The sequence below is a fragment of the Odocoileus virginianus genome, chromosome 2 (genome assembly GCF_023699985.2).
Source record: "Odocoileus virginianus isolate 20LAN1187 ecotype Illinois chromosome 2, Ovbor_1.2, whole genome shotgun sequence".
Lineage (NCBI taxonomy): Eukaryota > Metazoa > Chordata > Mammalia > Artiodactyla > Cervidae > Odocoileus > Odocoileus virginianus.
Genome location: NC_069675.1, coordinates 28,599,707 through 28,619,859, shown reverse-complemented (window position 1 = coordinate 28,619,859; position 20,153 = coordinate 28,599,707). Strand labels below are relative to the sequence as shown.

At 48.6% G+C, this 20,153-nt stretch overlaps 1 protein-coding gene across 1 annotated transcript in view; it reads left to right on the top strand.

Annotated features, from left to right (window-relative positions):
* Positions 1-7,033: 7,033 nt before the first annotated feature.
* Positions 7,034-20,153, top strand: part of KCNK12 (potassium two pore domain channel subfamily K member 12) — a 51,996-nt gene continuing 38,876 nt past the window's right edge. Inside the window, exon 1 of the mRNA XM_020908093.2 lies at positions 7,034-8,719. Coding sequence (XP_020763752.2) covers positions 8,329-8,719 — 391 coding nt within the window. The 5' untranslated portion in view covers positions 7,034-8,328. The remainder of the gene's footprint in view (positions 8,720-20,153) is intronic.

The window sequence follows — 20,153 nt, the reverse complement described above, 5'->3', positions numbered from 1 at the left end:
TGAAAAAGAGGTACAGAATGGATTTGAGTGGGAACTAGCAGTCTCACTGAGAAGTCAAACCCAAACATCTATTGAAATTTTGCCTCTGTGCTAAGCCACCTCAGTTGTGTCCAACTCTTTGCAACCCTATGTACTGTAGCCTGCCAGGTTCCTCTGTCCATGGGAATTCTCCAGGCAAGAATACTGGAGTAAGTCACCATGCCCTCTTCCAGGGGATATTCCCGACCCAGGGATGAAATTCATGTCTCTTACATCTCGTGCATTGGCAAGCAGATTCTTTACCATTAGCATCACCTGGGAAGCCCATTTTAATAGGGGACTAAAGGAGCCTGGACAGGGAGTCCTGGCATGCTGCGATTCATGGGGTCGCAAAGAGTCGGACACGACTGAGTGACTGAACTGAACTGAAAGGGGCCTGGCGGATGTTGGCAATTTGATCTCTGGTTCCTCTGCCTTTTCTAAAACCAGCTTGAACATCTGGAAGTTCACGGTTCACATATTGCTGAAGCCTGGCTTAGAGAATTTTGAGCATTACTTTACTAGCGTGTGAGATGAGTGCAATTGTGCGGTAGTTTGAGCATTCTTTGGGAGACACGAGTTTGAGTAAACTTCGGGAGTTGGTGATAGACAGGGAGGCCTAGCGTGCTGCAATTCATGGGGTTGCGAAGAGTCAGACATGACTGAGTGACTGAACTGAACTGAACTGAAAGGAGCCTAGCAGGCCAGGGTCCATAGGGGTCACAGAGAGCTGGACACAACTGAAGCAACCAAGCATGCACTCAAAGGACAATACAAAAAGATAAAGGAGAACAATGAGGGGGAAACCTTAAAAATCCAGGAATACTTGCCAATGTGAAATTTAGTTAAATTTTCATTTGGAAGGACAGTATGCCAACAAATGACTCTCTCTCTCTGTCTCTAGTAAGTGCCCCACAGATATGTTTAAACTAAAACACTTGAAATATTTTTTTAATGATCTATAATGTTAAAGAGTAAGTTTAAAGTGGTATGCAACATATCCCATAATTTTAATAAAATTAAGTATGTATGTGCAGATAGATAGATAGACTAATAGAACCAGCCAACCAGGCAGGAGAGTTATTAAAACAACTGATAATAGTAATTCTCTCTGGATAATGGAATGGAATTTGGAGTAATTTTTGTTTTTTCCTTCACTGAATCTTCCAAGTCTTCCAATCATTCTATTTATACATTACTTTTATATCCTTTTAAAAGCTTTATCAAAATCTATTTGGGACAAAAATCAGTACATGCATGGCCTTAGCTACAGAACAAAAAAATATCAGATTTTAAAATAAGGAAGAATTAAGATAGACATTTAAAAATCACTTCCTAATAAAAAGTGATTTGGCATTGCAAAAGTGGGCTCATGGAGACATTTAGACAAATAACCCACAGTTTTCTAGACAAGAAAATTAGGCAAGGAGTGGTCTCCTGTGGCCTCATGCCAGCTACTCACTCTAGGATGCTAGGCTTCATTTCTAAGCTCCTTGTAAACAGACAGGCATCAGTGACTTCATTTATCCTCAAGCATCATGTTGATATAAAGATAACACAATGCATTCTTTGCAAAGACATTTGTGGAGCCCAGGGAGATTTTAACACTAGAGCCCTTGACTGTATGTCCAATAGGTTCTACTTGTCCCTCTTTTCCTCTGTAGGCACGGCTAACCCCATGTGGTCGTGTATGTGGGGAAACTAAAAATTTGCCATTAAATTGGCTTCATTAAGCCTGAGTCAATTTATAATAGATATCTGATTCTCACTCTGGAAGGAGAGCATTGATCTTAGAGTTTCACAGGGTCAGTTATTGCATACAATAGTCATACTGAGAGGCTGAGAGGCCAGCAAGTGAGGTCATGTAATATAAAAGACAGAGGCTATTCCCTCTCTTCTCACCCACATCTACTTTCTGCTCACCACAGTTCTTTGAACAAAAAATGCTCTTTCCTGCTTGCACACTTGTACCCAGGTCAGTTTTCCTGGCTGGAATGTACCCTTTATTTCCATAGATCTGAACCCTATCCATCCTCAGGACTAGCCCACATAGCACCTGCTACCAAAAACTTCACAGTCCTGCAGCCCTCACCACAGACCCCATTTCTCTGACTTCCCATGATCAGTACCACACAGTCAGCTCCTGGCTGTATGTGCTGTGACATGCCCCTTACTGCTTCCCATATGCATATCTTGTCTCTCCAACCAGGCTTTAAACTCTTATAGGGAGAGCAGAGCTCATCACACAAACACACTTCATAGCACACTGTTCTGTATCTGGTATATTCTTGGTAAATATTTATTCACTGATTATTTGGAAATATATCAGGAGCCAGCTGTACATTCATAGGCATTCTTAACAAGTTCAGTTGCAAGACAGTCTCATGATTCAACTATATTTTGTCTACTAGAGACTCATTTAACATTTAAAAACACAAATAATTGAAAGCTAAAGGATTCAAAAAGACATTTCATGCAAAAAGGAACCAAAAGAGACATGGAATGGCTATACTAATATCAGACAAAATTGACTTTAAATAAAAAATTGGTACAAGAGACAAAAAAAAAAGATAGTACATATTGCTAAAAGGATGAATCCATCAAGAAGTTACAACAACTGTAAATATATGTGCACTGAACAACAAAGTTAGAGATTTCAATACCCACTTTTAATAATGGATAGAACATCTAGATAGTAGATGTTCAGTCTGAAAGTTACCCCCTCCTCCAAATGCCAATTGGAAAGAAAAAAGAGCAAGATCATCCCTGTTATTGTAAGTGTCTCCGCATCTTTTGTGACATTGCTTTTCTATCACTGTTCAGTTGCACTTTACCATGAGTTGTCATCTTGGGCATCAAGGCTGCCCTCCTCTCAGGTCACAAGTCCAGGCTTAACCCTACTCTTCAGATCTCACACAGTACCAGGGAGATAGACCTATGGAGCATCCAGTACCAGTTACATCTTGTCCCACCAAAGCATTTAGACACTTGTCTGAGCCTAGCCTCTACTCACATTTCCCACTTCTCAGAAAAATTTCAAGAGTCCTTCCCCTACTTCCCCCTCCTCACCCCATCCCAATCCTGAGCTGTGGTTAGATATTGCCCCCTATCTTTCTTCAACAAGTCCCTGACCTCAGATTCAGGGAAAACCCATTAGACACTTTTCCTTTCCATCCTGAAAGTCCTTGGGTAAAACTGGCTCACTCCTCCTTCGTCACCAGCTCTGCAAAACAAGGGGTGAGAAATTTTTGGCCAAATCACATAAACCATAAAAGGCCTTATGAAACCCTAATTAAAGAAAAATGAGAGGAGAAGGACTTCTGCAATTGTACAAATGAGAAGGCTGCTCAAGTGGCCCTTCACAGGAGATAGGGATGACCAGTTTCTCCAGATTTTATGCTATATTTCCATATTATATATAATATTATATATATATCCTGTAACACAACTAACTACCAAATGAGTAATGTAGACAAATATTAGAGGAGTTCAAGATCAGGAAGATCAAAGAGGTTTGGAGGTATCTAGAACATTTTTAATTTGCTATTTGGAATGTTGAATTTTTCATCAAAATATTACCTATACAGATTAATTTTTAAGAGAAAATATTTTGTGACACAAACTCCTTTATTCAAGTTCAACTTCATAATAAATTTTCCCTTTAGCACAGTCATATTGCTTCCAATTTTTCCCATTTTTAATTTATTTTTCCCCCATTTTTAAAGAAATTATCTTTCTTTGGATAAGTTCTTTTCTATCTCCATTTTTTTCAGTAACGATTTCCTTGATTAGTTGCATTTCTATTTGTTTTTTAACAGTTTTATTGAGATATAATTCACATTACATACAATTCATACATTTAAAATGTACAATTTGAAGATTTTTAGTATATTCACAGATCTGTGGAATCATCACCACAATCAATTTTAGAATTTTTTTAAATCATTTTCAAAGGAAATCTCATACACATTAGCAGTCATTCTCATTCCTCTTCAATTCCCCAGACCTAAGCAACCACTAAGTAATCATGTCTTTATGGATTTTCCTATTCTGGACATCTCATACAAATAAAATCATATACTATGTCATCTTTTGTGACTGGCCTCTTTCACTTAGAATAATGCTTTTAAGATTCATTCATGTTGTAGCATGAATCAGAACTTTATTCCTTTTTATTGCTGAATATTTCTTTGTATAAATATACCACATTGTACAGCTTCCCTGCTGGCTCAGATGGTAAAGAATCCACCTGCAATGTGGGAGACCTGGGTTCAATCCTTGGGTGGGGAAGATCCCTTAGAGGGGCAAATGGATACCCACTCCATTATTCTGGCCTGGAGAATCCTATGGACAGAGAAGCTTGGAGGGCTACAGTCCATGGGGTCACAAGAGTTGGATCGACTGAGCCACAAGCACACACATACCATATTGTGCTGATCAGTTCATCAGTTGATGGACATACAGGTTGTTTCCACTTCTGTGAATAATGCTACTATGAACATCCACATTCAAGTTTTCATATGAATGTATGTTTTCATTTATTTCGATATATACCTAGGAGTAGAATCATCATTTGATTGCATTTGACCTGACCTAATTTTCCTGATTAACACTCCTTCCATTGTGTTTTCTTTTACAAAGTAAAGTACAGAAAGACACAGGGAGAGACAGGGTGAGAAGACGGAGGGTGTATCTGCTCAAGTGTCTTGTCTGAAGTTCGTGAGGACATTCAGAATCAAATGATCTATAGCAGTCAATGTGATTGGGTCAAAATATCCTATAAAGAAAAAGTTTTCTGGAAGAACAAAGGTCAAACCTGAGTTGAGCTGCATACACAAACAGCTGGAGGAGAAGAGAAAGAAGACAGCACTCCAGCAGGGGCCACAGCATAAGCAAAGCGCTGGTGTTTGGGCTGAGTATGGAGTATTTGGGGGATAAGTTGCAAGTAGTAGAAGGTGGGGTTGGGATGATTCGATGGGAATCACATCATCAAGGTCTTTGAAGAGCAGCCACAAGGGTTTAAAGACTAAATTTTTATGGTTTTGAAGGAACCATTGAAGAGTGTAGTCTAGGGACCTGAGTGACATGATCAGAACAAATGGACATGACCAGGGTAATGACGGGCAGGTACAGGCAGGATAGACAGAAACATGGACACATTTATGATAGCAAGTCCCCATTTTTTGGAGGCTGTTACAGCAATTCAAGGTTGAGGTTAAAGCTTTGTGGATAGCCAGCTGGAAGCTGGTGACTTACATTGATTCAGTGGGCAAAGGCAGCATTCATCATGGTGCTGGTTCCCCAAAGGACCCAAGCCTATGTTCAGGGAAGTGATCATTTCCCTATTATATAAATCGATTAGGTCATTCAGAGCTGAGATTAATGCCAGGGGTTTGCTACTAATCAAGCTAGAATAACAAGCTGGAGGACAAGGCAGGCCTTCTGCCAAATGGGTAAGGAGAAAGTCCAGAGGCACAGAACACTGCAGCAAAGCACTCTGTTCCTGCCCTGGGAGTCTGGGCAGAGAAAACCACCGAGAGATCTAGCAATGCCCTTCAGCTTCATCTGGAGACTCTAGGGCCAACACCTGGAATGACAGTTCTAGGCCTTCTGTCAGAGCTGACCAGTCAAGTGGAATCCAGCCCTGGAGGCCCATGGCTGGGCTGTCCTCCCTACCAGCAGGAGCTTGTAGAGACAGGGATATTATAGGGATGGAGGAACAGGCTAGGGTGATGACACCAGTAGTGAGCCCAGGGGAGGCAAAGGCTTGGAGAGAATAATTGAAGTGTGTTTTGTCAATAATAACAATAGTCTGCAATGGCAATGATTTGTGTTTACAGAAGGCTCCCACTGTGCTTCAGAAAAAGAGAGGGCTCTATATTCTCAGTGGATGAGATGCTCTCCCCTCACTCAAAGGTTCCCCTGACCCTTTCTGAGAAGACTGTAAAACTAACCACATGCCATCCAGGACCAGTAAGGCTGCTTCTGACTCTGTTAGTGGTGGAGCCTCTACCATTTGTCCCTTCCCTAACACAGAGGAGGGTACAGTTGGCTCCATCTATAAACTGGAGTAGAATTTCTAAGAAAAGCCAAGTCTCTGATGTGTCCTGGTTTGGGAAAAGCAATATCTCAAGTCTGATGCCTTTCAGCTCTGGACAGCTCTCTTGTACCCGCCCCCCCCACCCCCACCCCACCCCCCCGGCCCCCCAGCCTCCAGTCTTCCTGTCAGGGCATGGGTCAGAAGCATTTCCAGGCTTTGAAATGCTCAGTGAATGGTGGAGGCTTGCTCAAGAACCACTTTGAGTTCCTTGACACTTAGGGGACTGACGATGCCACTACTTTGGGTGGAACTTAGCTTGAATACTTTCTGTTGTGGAGATCAGACAGCCTGAGATTTGAGGTGGGGGGTTGGTTTTGGATTTCCTCACAGTTCACCCATCTAGGGTATCTAAGCACAGTCCCCATCATTATCTTCATTTTCTGTCATCTGCATCATCTCATCATTATTCAGGGTCCCCCTCTCCTGTGGGAGGGGGACAGACGGAGTAGGGGCAGGCTGCCAGAAGAGGAGAGTTTTCTGTCTATTCCAAGGGCATTCCTCGACACAGAACTTAAGAGATCCAGGCAGAGCCGGCCTGCCTCTGGGCGAAGAAGCTCCCGCAGTAGGGCCGAGCCTCGCGTGGTGTTCCCCTGTTGCGGCGGGGCGGAGAGGGCGGAAGATATCCGGCCCCCGACACACACCCTCCCCCTCAGGGCTCAAGAACACAGCCTTCCCACTGCTGGCCTGGGGGAGCCGGTTAGGGAGCTCTCCCTACATCTCTACCCACCCTGCCGCCTCCAGGATCTTAACCAGAGTCCCCCACCACCCTGGGTCGAAGGATCAGAGGGTGGGGTGACGAATGGAGACCCCGGGTGGGCCTGAACGCTCCCTCCTCCCGAGGCACCTTGGTCCCCTACTGGCGCTTGACTCCTCCCCCGTCTCTATTCCGCAGCGTCCCCGCCCTGCCAGCACTCTGCTTCAGCGACCGCACCTGCCTTAGGGGTTGAGGGGACACACGGGAGGCAGAAAGGGAAAGAGAGGGTTTGGGGAGCGTAGCGCATCAGGGTGACCGGCGGGGCCCGTGCCGCGGGTCCCCGCAGCCCGAGCGCCGCCCGCCCCGCGGCTGCCGCACCGATGCGCTGTCCGCGGTGCTGACGCCGGCCGCCCGCTCAGTCGGCAGGGGGAGGAGACGCCCTCGTTCTCCCGCCGCCCGGAGGCAGTGACCCCACCCCCGCGCCTAAGTAGGATCCTTTCCCCCGAAGGAACTCTCCGAGACCGGGCGCCGTGGATGGATCCAGGAAGAAGAAGCGAGCGAAAGGGAACTTAAACTTCGGACCGGAGCCCGAGAACCCGGTGTTGGGGAACTAGCGTCTTTCGGCCTCCAGCACCTGAGACCGCAGGGCAACGTCAAGTTGAGCAAACTTTGGCTGCCGCTTGGACATAAGGGAGGGATTCCGGGGCCGAAGCGCAGGGAAGGACTGGACGGTGCTCCCCGGCGGGGTGGTAGCTGCACCGCAGCCCGGACACCTGCTTTGGTGCCCCGCATTGGTGTCACCAGAACGACCGGGAAGGCGTCGCAGGAGCCCAGCTCCCCACCCCTTCTCTCCCGTCCTTACTCCCCACCCCCCCCCCCCAACACCCCGCCCCGGGCGCCGGTGACTCCGCCCCTCCGTGGCGGGCGGCTCTCCGGCTGGAGCTGGAAAGGGAGCGCTTCCCCGGACTCTGCTTGGTTCCAAGGCTCCGAAGCCGACGCCGCCAGCTCAAGCCCGGGGGCGGGAGCTGGACTGCCCACGGAGCCTGCGTCTGGGAGCCGCTTGGCAGGGAACGCCTTATGGGACGCCCCCGGGGTCTCTCTCCGAGCCCTGCTGCCCCGTCCCAGTCCTAGGCGCCCGGGCTCTACAGCGCGCCCCGCCCGCAGCCCGCGGCCTGTCTGGAGGGGAGTATGAGGCCCGGGGCCCCGCGGACTCCGGCCACACGGCGGCAGGGGCCTACCTTGAGACCCCCGCGCCCGAGGGCGGTGGGTGAGGAGCCGCGGGAGCCGGCCAGGCGTCGGGGCGCGGAGAGGAGCGCCCCAGCTCTGGCGCCCGAAGGGCCGCGGGACCCGTGTGCGGCCTGAGCGCCGAGGAGGAGGCGAAGGCGCCCTGCCGTCCGGGCTGCTCCGCGGCGGCCCCAGTCCCCTGGTCACCATCCTCACGTTTCTGCTCCCGCGGGGGGGATGTCGCGGCCCGGGCCCCGAGCGCCGCCCCGGCCCCGGGGCTGAGCTCCGGACCATGTCCTCCCGCAGCCCCCGGCCCCCGCCCCGCCGCTGCCGCCGCCGCCTGCCGCGCCCCTCCTGCTGCTGCTGCTGCTGCCGCCGCTCACACCTCAACGAGGACACGGGCCGCTTCGTGCTGCTGGCGGCGCTCATCGGCCTCTACCTGGTGGCGGGTGCCACCGTCTTCTCGGCGCTCGAGAGTCCGGGCGAGGCGGAGGCGCGGGCGCGCTGGGGCGCCACGCTGCGCAACTTCAGCGCGGCGCACGGCGTGGCCGAGCCGGAGCTGCGCGCCTTCCTCCGGCACTACGAGGCCGCGCTGGCAGCCGGCGTCCGAGCCGATGCGCTGCGCCCGCGCTGGGACTTCCCCGGCGCCTTCTACTTCGTGGGCACAGTGGTGTCGACCATAGGTGAGCTACGCGCCCGGCGCGCCACTTTCCTCTCCGCGTCTTTCACCTGCTGCCCTTTCCACTGCTCCGGGGCTCGAGCCGCGTCCCTCGGCTCCCTCTTCCCTTCTAATGCTCGAGTGCTTACTTTCATCGCGCCCTCTCCTCCCCTTCAGTCCCTCTCTTCCTGCTTCATGTTCCTCTTTACTGGCTTTCGGCGCGGGAGGTGGCCTGAAAGGCCCATCACTGGCGCTCACCCAGCGGTGACTGCCCGGCCGAGAGGCCAAACGGGGAGAACCCTCACCCGGGTACGGGGCAGACCGGGGGCCGCCCGCGCTCCAGCGCTTGCCAACTCCGTGACCTAACCTCTTGTGTCTCAGTGTTCGCTTCTGAAAAGGACAGGGGAGAGGATGTATGGGGAGCCTGGGGCTTCCTTCTTATTTCTCACGGCCCCCGGTTCTCGGTTTCCTCATTCAGGTAATCTGGAAAGCCCTTTCTCTCTCCTAGCGTTTTTGTCTCTTTTCCCTCTCTTCTTTCTTTTCCCACGCGTTTTCCCTGAGTCCTCTAGACCCCTTACTTTGGGAAAGGTGACCATTTTTCAGACTAATACCCAGGTCTCCTTCCACCTTTTTCCTACAGTCTGTACATCCCTTCCCAAAGCAAAAACCCATTAGACTTGGAGAATAGGACTTCAGCTGCTCTTATTCTGGTTTTCTGCCCTTACTACCCACCCTGCAATTTCCCTCCAATTTCTTGACCTCTTTTCTTTGTAACCTTGTTATCTTTTCCAATAAATATTGGCACCAAGGGGTAGCTTGTGTGCAGGGGTTAGCTTCTCTATACTTTCCATCATCCCTTCCTCTTATTTGCGGTAAAAAACAGCTCATGGTTTTGTAACAGTACAGGAAATGCTGTGTAAATGTTCTTTGAAGCCCTTCCCCCCACTTCTTTTACCCTCCTCTGAGCTGCTTCTATAGAGATTCAGGAGCCACCACTGCTCCCCACTCCACCCTGTCTCTCTCTTCTTCTCTTACCCACTTTGTGCATCCCCCCGTTTCCAGGTGTCATGTGCAACAGATCTCCTTCCATTACTGTAGAGAAGGCAGAATAAATACAAGATTGTTACCTTGGCATGACTCTGTGTCTCATCCACTCCTCCTTCGAGTCCCAGGGTGAAAAAAAGCATTTGGCTGCTCTTGCTTCCAGTCACCCCAAAGCACTATCTGCTGGTGGTAGGTTTGGCGGAGGGGACTGGAGTCACAGGACTGAAAGGTGAAGGATTTCGTAGGCAGCCTTCTCTGGGTGAATTCTGGCCTGGAAAGTGGTACACCAGCTTAGAGATGGAGTATGGACTAACTGCCCAGTGTAAGCCATTGCAGATGGCTGCTGGAAGGCAGAAAGACTGCATCCATGTGCAGAGCATGAGCAACTAGAAGTGGCTCTCTGAGTGTATATGTATAGTCTAAGAAAGGACTTCTTTTCAATGAATTTTCATGTGTCATGTTTGATCTGATGACTTAAAATAGAAAAGGCAAATATGGCCCAAGTCCAAAGCACAAACAAATTGGATTAAAATACCCTGTAAAAGCTATATCATGTTGTTATGGTGATTGAAGATATAAAATGACCCCCTTTAAAAAAAATCCCCTTTTAAGAACTGCATCAAGTTGCTATAGCAACTAGTTTTTTTTTAAGTGCTTTAAAAGTGCTAAAGATGCTTAGTCCTGATGACATCATGTGTTCATAGCTCATTATTGATTTATGTTCTTCCTCTTTTAAACATACCCATTTGCTCTCACCTAGAGGCACACCTGTGCCCATATTGGACAGTCACAGCATTTCTGTCCCGGCGGTGTGCTCTGACTTTGGCTTCCTAATGGGACCCACTGGTTAAGGGAAAAGATGACAGCAGTGTCCCCTTCCCCTACAGGCCATGAGTCCGTCTAGATGGGGCCTCATTCCAGTGACCTGTGGTCTCTGTGCCTTTCTGATGAGCTCCCTTCATTATTCTTCATTCACTGCCCAGCCGTGGCTTCTACAGCTTCTTTTCAGCTCTATGCACAAAATCAAGTCAACATGTTGGCAAATTGTTCCAAGCCTGAGCCTTTAATCTATTGGCAGGATTGGCTGTTTTTTAGTCAAGCAGAAAGAAACTATGTTCTCTTTCTTGATTTGTGTTTGGGAATGTAGGCAAGCCTTGTAGGAGGACTATGTTGAAGCTTGTGGCTATGTTACAAATGACCCAGCACATTGTTTCCAAAATCTGCTGCAGGGAGACATTCATCTTGGATAAGAGCTGCATTTAGGGACCAGAATCAGCTGGTGGACAGCTCAGCATTCAACTAGCCCCTTTGCAGAGGTGCCAAGAGAGCCACATAGGTAGCAGGGTCTCTGCCAGTGACCCACCTGCTGTCATGATCTCAGGCAGTTAGATAAGTTCTGCTGAATCCTGAAGTAGCATGATTTTTATTTCAGTCTTCTTTTGCAAAAATGTACTTGGATGAAATTTAAGTAAAGACCTACATACGTCAGTTTCACTTCTGTTTATATAGTTCCTTTCCCTTAAATGCCCTGAGTCTTCAGAGACAATGATTATCACTACTGGTGCTTTTATGGATTCAGCAGCTCAGGGAGCCAAATCTGAGTCCAAAATGGGCTGTCAGGATTCGATATCTACCATGTCACCCAGTGAAGAGGAAAATTAGCATGCACTCAGTTTTATTTGAATATCACAGGGTGTATGCTCCATGCAACAATGTGGACGTTTTCTTGTATTGTGTAGACCCAGCTAATAGATTTGTCTAGACCTTAGTGTAGAAAACTCTGCCATCATTTATCCCATAAATATGGTATATTGTGATATAGTGTGTATATCAGGCCCTGAGTGCTATATTTTGAAAGGTTAAAGCTTATTCTACAAGGCAAGGGTTGAAGCATATTCCAACAAGGGCAGCTGAATTGCAGTGTTCATGGGCACTACATCTTGGCTAGCCTCACTAATGATGATTGGAACAAGGAGGAGTCCTTTGGTCCAGTCCCATGTGGCTCAGAGTGTTAAGGGATGTGTCTTGGGTCACAGTTAATTATGTGTTCAGCTGGGGTCCAGAATCCAAGTTATGCTGTGTTTATTCTGCCAGTTTCATTCATATAATTGGTGGGCACATTCTTGTTTGAGGCTGAAGTATTTAATGTGTGTGTGTGTCTGACACCACAGCAGGGCTGAGCAGACAGACTGGTCTGTTGGTCAGGCAAACAATTAGGTCTAGAGAGAACTTGAAGGATCAAACACATCTTAGAGTTCAGACAGGCTAGAAAGAAGCATCTGGCAAGCCTTAAGACAGCTGGAAAGACAAGAGCCAGTACCAAGAAGGTCAGAGACAGGAATGCTAGCAAGTAGGAGACATTTGGGTAAATTCTGATCCAAGAACAGTAGCCATTTGCTCTCTGCTTTCTTTTGCACTAGTTTGTGTGTGTGTGTGTGTGTGTGTGTGTGTGTGTGTGTGTGTAGAGGAGGGAAAGAAGGGGCAGGAATGGGCCTCCAGCTAGAGGGAGAGATAGAAGAAAAATTCAGGTGTGGCTGTGTATACTCAGGTTAGATGAAACGTCCTGATGAGGTGGAATATTTGCCCTGACATTTGGCTTGAACAAGGCCCATATCTGGAGCTAGGTAATTTGCAACTGTGAGACACATGTTTGTCCACACAACACAGACCCAGTGGGAAGATTTGCCAGTGATTGTTCAGTGGTAGTTGAGGCTGAATAGAAATTCAGTCTGAATAGCTCAAGTAAAATAAAAATCCACTTTGTGGTCTAAATTATTCATATTGATTGCTTACACTGAACTGAAATCCTGGACAATTATTTCTCCCATTTATGCTCTGTGACATATTCCCAAGGAGATGAAATCAAGTTTGTTTTAATGTAAATGCATCCAGTTATTCATTCCTCCATTTAACAAAATCCTAAGCAAGCAGAACTCACAACCATGCATGTATCGCCTTTGGCATGTTGTTATCTGCATCTCCCATGATAACTTGAACTCCTGAAGATAAAGACAGTAACTGGTGTTCTTTTAGCACTAAACAGTATTCTTGGAGGTAGTGCCTAGGTGAATAATATTCAAACATACAAAGAGTATTAATCTGTCATTTCATATCCTAAAGGATATTTTATTGGTTTACTTTGAAAAGATTAAAAGGAAACTCTCCATTGGGGTTTTAATTATGCAACTGCTGTCAGATTTACACATAGGGAAGAACATATTTAAAAGTCTCTCTCAAATGGCAGCTTGATATAAACAGAAATATTTTTGCTTCCTTTTATTAGGTTTTCTGGCAGCGTATTTTAGCTATAAAGCTAAAACCATGCCGCTCTAGCCGGGATGGTGTAGGTATAAGAGATGTCACTTTTGGCACTGCATAATTTAGCTTGCTACTTTCAGAATTAGGCATACTTAATTATTCAACTGCAAGATTAGTAACAAGTTCTAACTTTTTTCTTCCTTTTTAATATGGAGTTTTTAAAATGTTTTTGTTTCAAAGGAAACTAAGACATTATAAGACCGAAATGTCACTACCACATTTACACTTGGTTTTCTTCTGACATGTATGTAATCCAGCTGGAGCTGGCTCTGATGCTAGGAGTGAAATACATTACCCAGAAGGAGAGGAGCACCTTTCTTTGCTTATTTCTCTCATCGGTTGTTTTTTTTTTTAAATTGGAAGATGATGCTGTGACAACTTTGAAGGACATTTGGGGGTGGGGTGGAAATCCATCATTAGATTTGGAACTCTAGATGGACAGCGAGGAAAATGAATTCTAATTCATTGCTCCTTCCTCAGCAACTAACACTGGACCCAGCACATTGTAAATGGTCAATAATTATGATAACTCATAATACTCTGCCCTCATATAACTGTTTTCATTTTTGCAAGGTCCCTTGCAGTACTTTCTTTTGTAGGAAAATGAAAGGAAACTGATTGACAAGTGCTGAGCTGCTTTTGGTCTAACATTTTATAATGTCATCAGTGTTGTTTCCGTCCTTCCACATGTCCTTCACACACTCATTGTATTTATTTATTTTTTAGCTGCGTGTGTCTTCGTTGCTGCACATGGACTTTCTCTAGTTGCAGCAAGCGGGGGCTACTCTTCATGTGGCTTGCTGGTTCCTCTTTGTGGTGGCGTCTCTCTTATTGTGGAGCGCAGGCTGTAGCTGCGTGGGCTTCAGTAGTTGCAGGTTGTGGGCTCTAGAGCACAGGCTCGGTCGTTGTGGCGCAGGGGCTCAGTTGCTCTGCAATATGTGGGATCGTCCCAGACCAGAGATCGAACCGGTATCCCTTGCATTGTAAGATGGATTCTTAACCACTGGATCACCAGGGAAGCACCACATACTAATTTTAGTGAGTGCCTAATATTCTTTCTAAATGATGTGCTATAATTTACTACCCCCATTGCTGAGCGTCTGGGTGTGGTTTTCAGTTTGGGGAGCTATTTTGAGTAATACCACAGTGATTTTCTTTATGCAGATGGCCTTTTCTTCATGCACTATCTCGTTGGGTTGAATTCCCAGCAGTGAAATTGATAGTCAGGAGACACTGCCATTCTTCATGGCTCTCAGGGCCAGTCCCTTTGGAATGAAGGACTGTCTGATCTCTCCTGAGCTGAGCCTACAACCTCTACAGAGCCTAGAAGAGACTAGACAGTTACCCAGCAAATTGCTCCATGGAAACAGCCACAGGTCCACTTGGTTTTCTCCAGGATTGCGCTCAGACCCTGGGACTGAGCTGACCCCTGACCAGGGCAGTGGCTTCAGCATCTTCAGCCTCCCTTGCTTTACTGAGGGCTGCCTCCTTTGGGGAATTTGGATGAGTGGAGAAGGGCAGGAAGGAAAACAGGAACAGCTTCCCAGCCATCAAAGACAGAGAGGGAATACCTGGAGCCTCTTCCTTCCCGTCCCCTGCGTTCCCAGGGATGTCTGCCACCACTTCCGGGCAAGCCAGCTGACGGAGAGGGTGCGTCCCTTTGATCCTGACTGTGCCCAAGGACCCCAGCCTGGACTGGCCCAGAACTGTGCCACATGGAGCAGATACCTATATCTAGAATATTCTAGCTGGATAACACTGTAAAAATCCTCTAGAACTTTCCCCAAACATTTATACCTTTTTATCAACAAAAAAACAGCAAGCCACCTATTACAGAAAGCAGACAGTAGCTGAAGTCTTACAGTGTCTGGACACACGGCATTATTTTCCCGGTAACAGATACTGCCGACCAAGAAGGCGGGGCAGCACAGAGCCATGCTTCTCAATCAAGACAGTATCTGAATTACTAGCTCTGATCACAGTGCGGGTGTCGGTTTCAGGAGGTCTGGGTGGACCCTGAGACTCTGCATTCCTCACTAGCTCCCAGAGATGCCCATTTTCTTGGTTCCCAGAGTGCACTGGACACAGCATGGGTATAAAGAAGCAGCAGTGAGTCAGGGACTGCAGCCTAGACCCGCTCTGCCCCTCACTGGCTGCATGGCTGTGAGCAGGACCGGTCACCAGGCGGGGCCACAGTGTCTTCATTCCTAAAAGTAGGGAGTGCCGGGGTCACCTGCACTCCAGCTCTGATGCTCTCATATCTGGGAAGGTGGCTCGCTCACATCCTCTGGTGCACTCACTGCAGGCTAAGCACACCAACTCTGCAGCCTGGGTCCCGGTCCCAGTTCTGCCACTTCCGAGCCATGCGCTCCTAGTGAGAGGGCATGCCTCTTCTCACCTCAGTTTCCTCCTCTGAAAAGTGAGGATAGCAATGCTCCCTGCCCATGGGCGCCCACAAGGGAAGAAGGAGCTAATCTGTGTGTGCAGTGCCTGGCTACCCCTCAAAAATCATCAGCCCCTTAGAACAGGGTGAGCCTCATGGGCGAGCCCTGCACTGCCCCCCTGCACAAAGGGAAGCTGAGCTCAGCCCTGACCCACCATTCTGCGTCCAGCCTTCTGGGTCTCACCGCCCCTGCCCTGTGGCATCTACCACCCTCTCATGGGCCGCTATCTTGGGGGCGCATTGCTGTCTGACGCTGTTACATAACTGACCTGGGAGGGAGCTCTTTAAAATGCATTTTCTTTGGGTCTTCAACTGGAATTTTTAATGCCTCGTGTGTGTGCTGTTTGATCTTTTTAAAGACGATTGGTGAATAACTGAACGAGTGACCGAGTGGTGGTTTAGACCGGTGTCCCCTGCTGTGTCTCTGGTCCTCACCCCTGGAGCAGAGCCCTGGAAAGCCACCCTCTATCCCCCGCCGCCCACCCTCTGGGTTTGGTGGGCTGGGGCCTCTTGGCAGAGCCTGGGCTTAGGGGGAGGTCGTGGAGCTGAGACCTGGCCTCCGCACGCTTCTCTGAGGCGGGTCTGGCGTTGGGACTGTGGGGAGAGGCAGTTGTAGGATGGCACGATGGCATCACCCCATTGTGGGGGGAGCCAGGCTGCTGCTACTCTTTTCATCCTGGGGCTCCTCAGCTCCCCCAGTGGGTGGAGACAGTGTCCCCAGGTCTAGGGCAGGAGAGGCAAGGCTGCAGAGCCTGCCAGCATGTTCCCTCTCCAGACTCCACCCTGCCAGGAGTCAGGGCCTTTGTTCTGGGGAGCCAAAGGGTAACTGAAGCATCTCTGATCTCTTTGATTATCACCACCGTCCCCCCCATACACACGTGTTATGTTTGCCTGTTTACAGTGTTTTTACCTGTGTTTACTCAGGAATCTTTCCCCAAACCCCAGAACAGCAAAGAGAATGCTGTATTCCCATTTCACAGATGATGAGACAGCTCAGAGAGGTTAAGCAACTTGCCTAGGGTTACACAGCAAAGAAATCAGTGGCAGGATAGAAGATTCAGGAGCCCTGACTGCACAACAGCCTCTCTGTTGCCCCTGAGCCATGCACAGCCACAGAGGGAGACAAGTTCCAGCCCAGTCTAGGGTCTGCTGGGTAGTGGGGGCAGAGGAGGTGAGTGTGAGGCTGTGTCAGCAAGGGCTCAGGCACAGTTTAGGGATTCGGATTTGGTTCTGCCATGCTCCTTGTAGGCCCAGTGGCTATGCTGAGCCGAGGGCTGAGGGCTTTCCATCCCACACCACCATGCATCCTTTCTGAGGGAGGCCGCAGGCAGGCAAGAGAGACGGATGAGCATGATACTCCATGCAGAGCTCACTACAACTCCAGCAGCTGTGTTGATGGGAATGTTCGGGGCCCATTGCACCAAGCTCCTGCCCAGAGAAAGGATCTCATGACCTGAGGGCCCTCAGCCTTGTACTTAGGACAGCAGCAGTGGCCAAGGAGAGGTGGGAATAGAAAAGCAAATAACCCGAAGGTCTGCACTTTAGCACACCAGCCAGGAAAGTCTGGGGACATGGCCAGTTCAGAACTATCCAAGGGCATGTCTTAGAGGCAAATCTGCTCAGACATTGATGGAATGCATGAAACCAAGGACCCACCAGTGCACCCCCGACTCTAGCCACTCTCAACTTCTGGCCAGCCCCCCTCCACCTCACCCTCCCACACAGCCGCACCCCTGAACTTCAGGCGCGTTCAGGCTCCAGGCCATTGCTCATACTGTTTTCTCCACCTGGATGGTCTTCCCTTTCTTTCCATTTTCCACCAAATGAACTTGGTTTTCAAGCTGCAGCTCAGATGAGACCACAAGAGCGAGACTTTCTTGGAGCCCCTCTTACTGCCCCCAAGACATGTGGTCATTATCTGTTTCTACGCCAGTTTCCCTGGCAATAATGTCAGCCTCTGTTCAGTGGGGTAAGGTATAGTAAAGTCTGGCACAGGACCCAGAACCCAGTAGGTGTCCTTTCTCCTTCCTCCAGGTCAGGAGCCCTGTCTTAGAAGTGCTTGTCCCCGCTAGTTAGTGACAGTAACAGCCATATGGCAGCAGCCATGCAAAGAATGACTACTATGAAGTGGGCACTGTGTCTGGAGATGGAGATAATTAAAAAGCAGAGAGGTAGTTTCTGCAAATCATGGAGCAGAATGCTTGGCACAAAGTTGGTGATTAATCAACGTATGTTGAATGGATGGAATGAATAAATGAGTGTGAGTAACTGAAAACCTTGGACTGCTGGAAATAATAAAAAGAAAGTGGAAAAAGCTGGGCGCAGGCTGGGCTCCAGGAACCTCCCAGCACCTGCCTTTCCCTCCCTGCCCAGCGGAGCCAGAGGGGCTGGCCGTGCACTGGCCACTGGTTTAACGATCTCTCAGTGGCTGGCAGGTGTGTAGCAGACAGCCAGCTCACTCTGGCTGGGGCTCCCCTGGCGGACAGTGCTGTCTCCGTGGCTCTCTGAGTCAGCCAGCTCCTTGTCCTACCCTGCCTGGGGCCCGGCAGAATTACTGGAGTGAAACCAAACCAGATGATTCTGAGCCTCAGCCCCAGTGCCCCAGGAGTGGTGGGAAAAGTTCAGTTCTGAACAATGAAGCCAGGCTTCTGGTCCCAGCTCTCCCACCAACCCAGATGGCCCATCTGGCCCTGGCCATCACTGCAGCTTCCGGCCACAAGGAAGCCCTGCTGAATTCTGCCTCTCAGCTCAATATCTCTACCTTCTTCATCACTAGCCCATGGCGCATACCTTAGAAGCCAGATGCTGGCTCATAAATTGAACAGAAGTTTTATAAGTAACTAAATGCAGTTCCACAAATCCAGAAAACCACCTCATCCACACAGCCGAGCACCATCACAATGCCTCTAAAAATACTTGGGAAAGCTTTTATTGGAATGGGGTGTCCCAGCTTTCTGGAAAGTTACAGTTGAGATAAACATAAGCCTCAAATCGCACTCCGCGTGACTTCTCCCTAATCCTTTCCAAATGGCCACGATCTCACCCCCTTGCTGCCAATTGTTCTGAATTCTGAACGCCTCGTGGTGAGCTGCTCACACCAGGACCTGCCAGAAAAGCTGCAGGGACAGCCCGGGCCAGGGAGGGAAAAGAAAAGACAAAACTGCCCATGTTGAGTGGAACTGCAGGGCCTGACCCTCCCAATACCCAGGAGCCTCTCTCTCCTGTTCTCTGCTCCATCTCCCCATGCCTGGCACCGGGCTTGGCACATGGGAGGGAGGGGCTCCATGAATACTTGTGGAATGAACATAAATTTGAATAATTGGCCATTTCCAAGATTTTCAACTCTACTTAGACACCAGTTTAACAAAAAAGTAAAATACAAAAAATCTCCACTTAATCAGATGATGATTCACTTTGTAAAAGAAAGCTTCAGTTTGCAGAGGGATTCACTCTGGTGCTTCTGTAAGTAGCCAGGGACACCAGTGCATTTCAAGTGAGATGCAGCATGCAGCCAGTATGTCAGGAAGCCAGCAGCCACATCAAGTCCCCTTTCTGCCACTGCTACACAGACCCCAGATCTGTGAGGCAGCCCAGTCCCTAAAGTCAACGGGTTCTGGTCAAATTCAGTTCAGAGGCGTGGATTTCATGAGCTGATGTGAGTGGTGTGCCCTGTTCCGACTGGAGTTGTTCAGGTCCGCTGGAGTGGTCCAACCAACAGAGCATATGCCCCACACGTGGAAAGTGCATTATAAAGCTCATTGCTGTGCATGATTCAGCCAGGCAGGCTGGTCCTGTAGGTGCCTCCATGTTAAGAATGAATAAATTTGCCTCACCAAGATGCAGATTTCAGTGTAGTATAGTGATTACGGGCAAGTGCTGGGGACCCTGGCCTGCCTTAGGATTCCAGCTCTGTAATTCACTAGTGGGGTTGCCAGGGAACATCTCCTGATCACTCACTTAAGAAGTCCAGCTCACTGCCTTCATCTCCACCCCTGTCCAGTCTCCCAGGCATGACCCATCCAAGACCCCAGCCTCACATTCCTTGACCATCTCATCTATAGAAGTGTTTTCCTCTATCCCCCTCCAGCAAGTCCTCTGTTCCATCCATGTCCAGTGAATAAACTGCACTGCCTTCAAAGCTATGACTAGTGAGCTGCACTGCCTTCAAAGCCCACCTTCTGGTCACCACCTCCCACCTTTCCAGGTCACATCCTCTGTTGCCCCAATATAGTATTCCTTGGACCCCAAACCTGCAGTCTCCTACTCTGATGTTTCCATCATTTTCTTTGGGCCTTCATTCCTTTCTAGACCCAGCTTAGATTCACTCTCTCTGCAAGGACCCTTAGCTTCCTTGCCCCTCTGTCTCCCTGCATTGTGTCCCTATACCTACCCTGGTACCATCAAAATACCAGCTTTCTAGCCGTTCCTAACCTGTGCCCACGCTGCTCCATGTGACTAGAAAAAATCATGCAAAGATGCTGACCAGTCCAACTTTAAATTTAATGGCCCTGGGGACCAGCCAGACACTCCATCCTGGCAGACCCTCCTCCTACCTTCCTACTGTGTCAGTTCACTGCTTATTCCTCTTCTTCCCAGGGAGGCTGACTTCCTAGCCTCCCACACCCCTCACTCTCTGCTCACACTTCATTGAGAA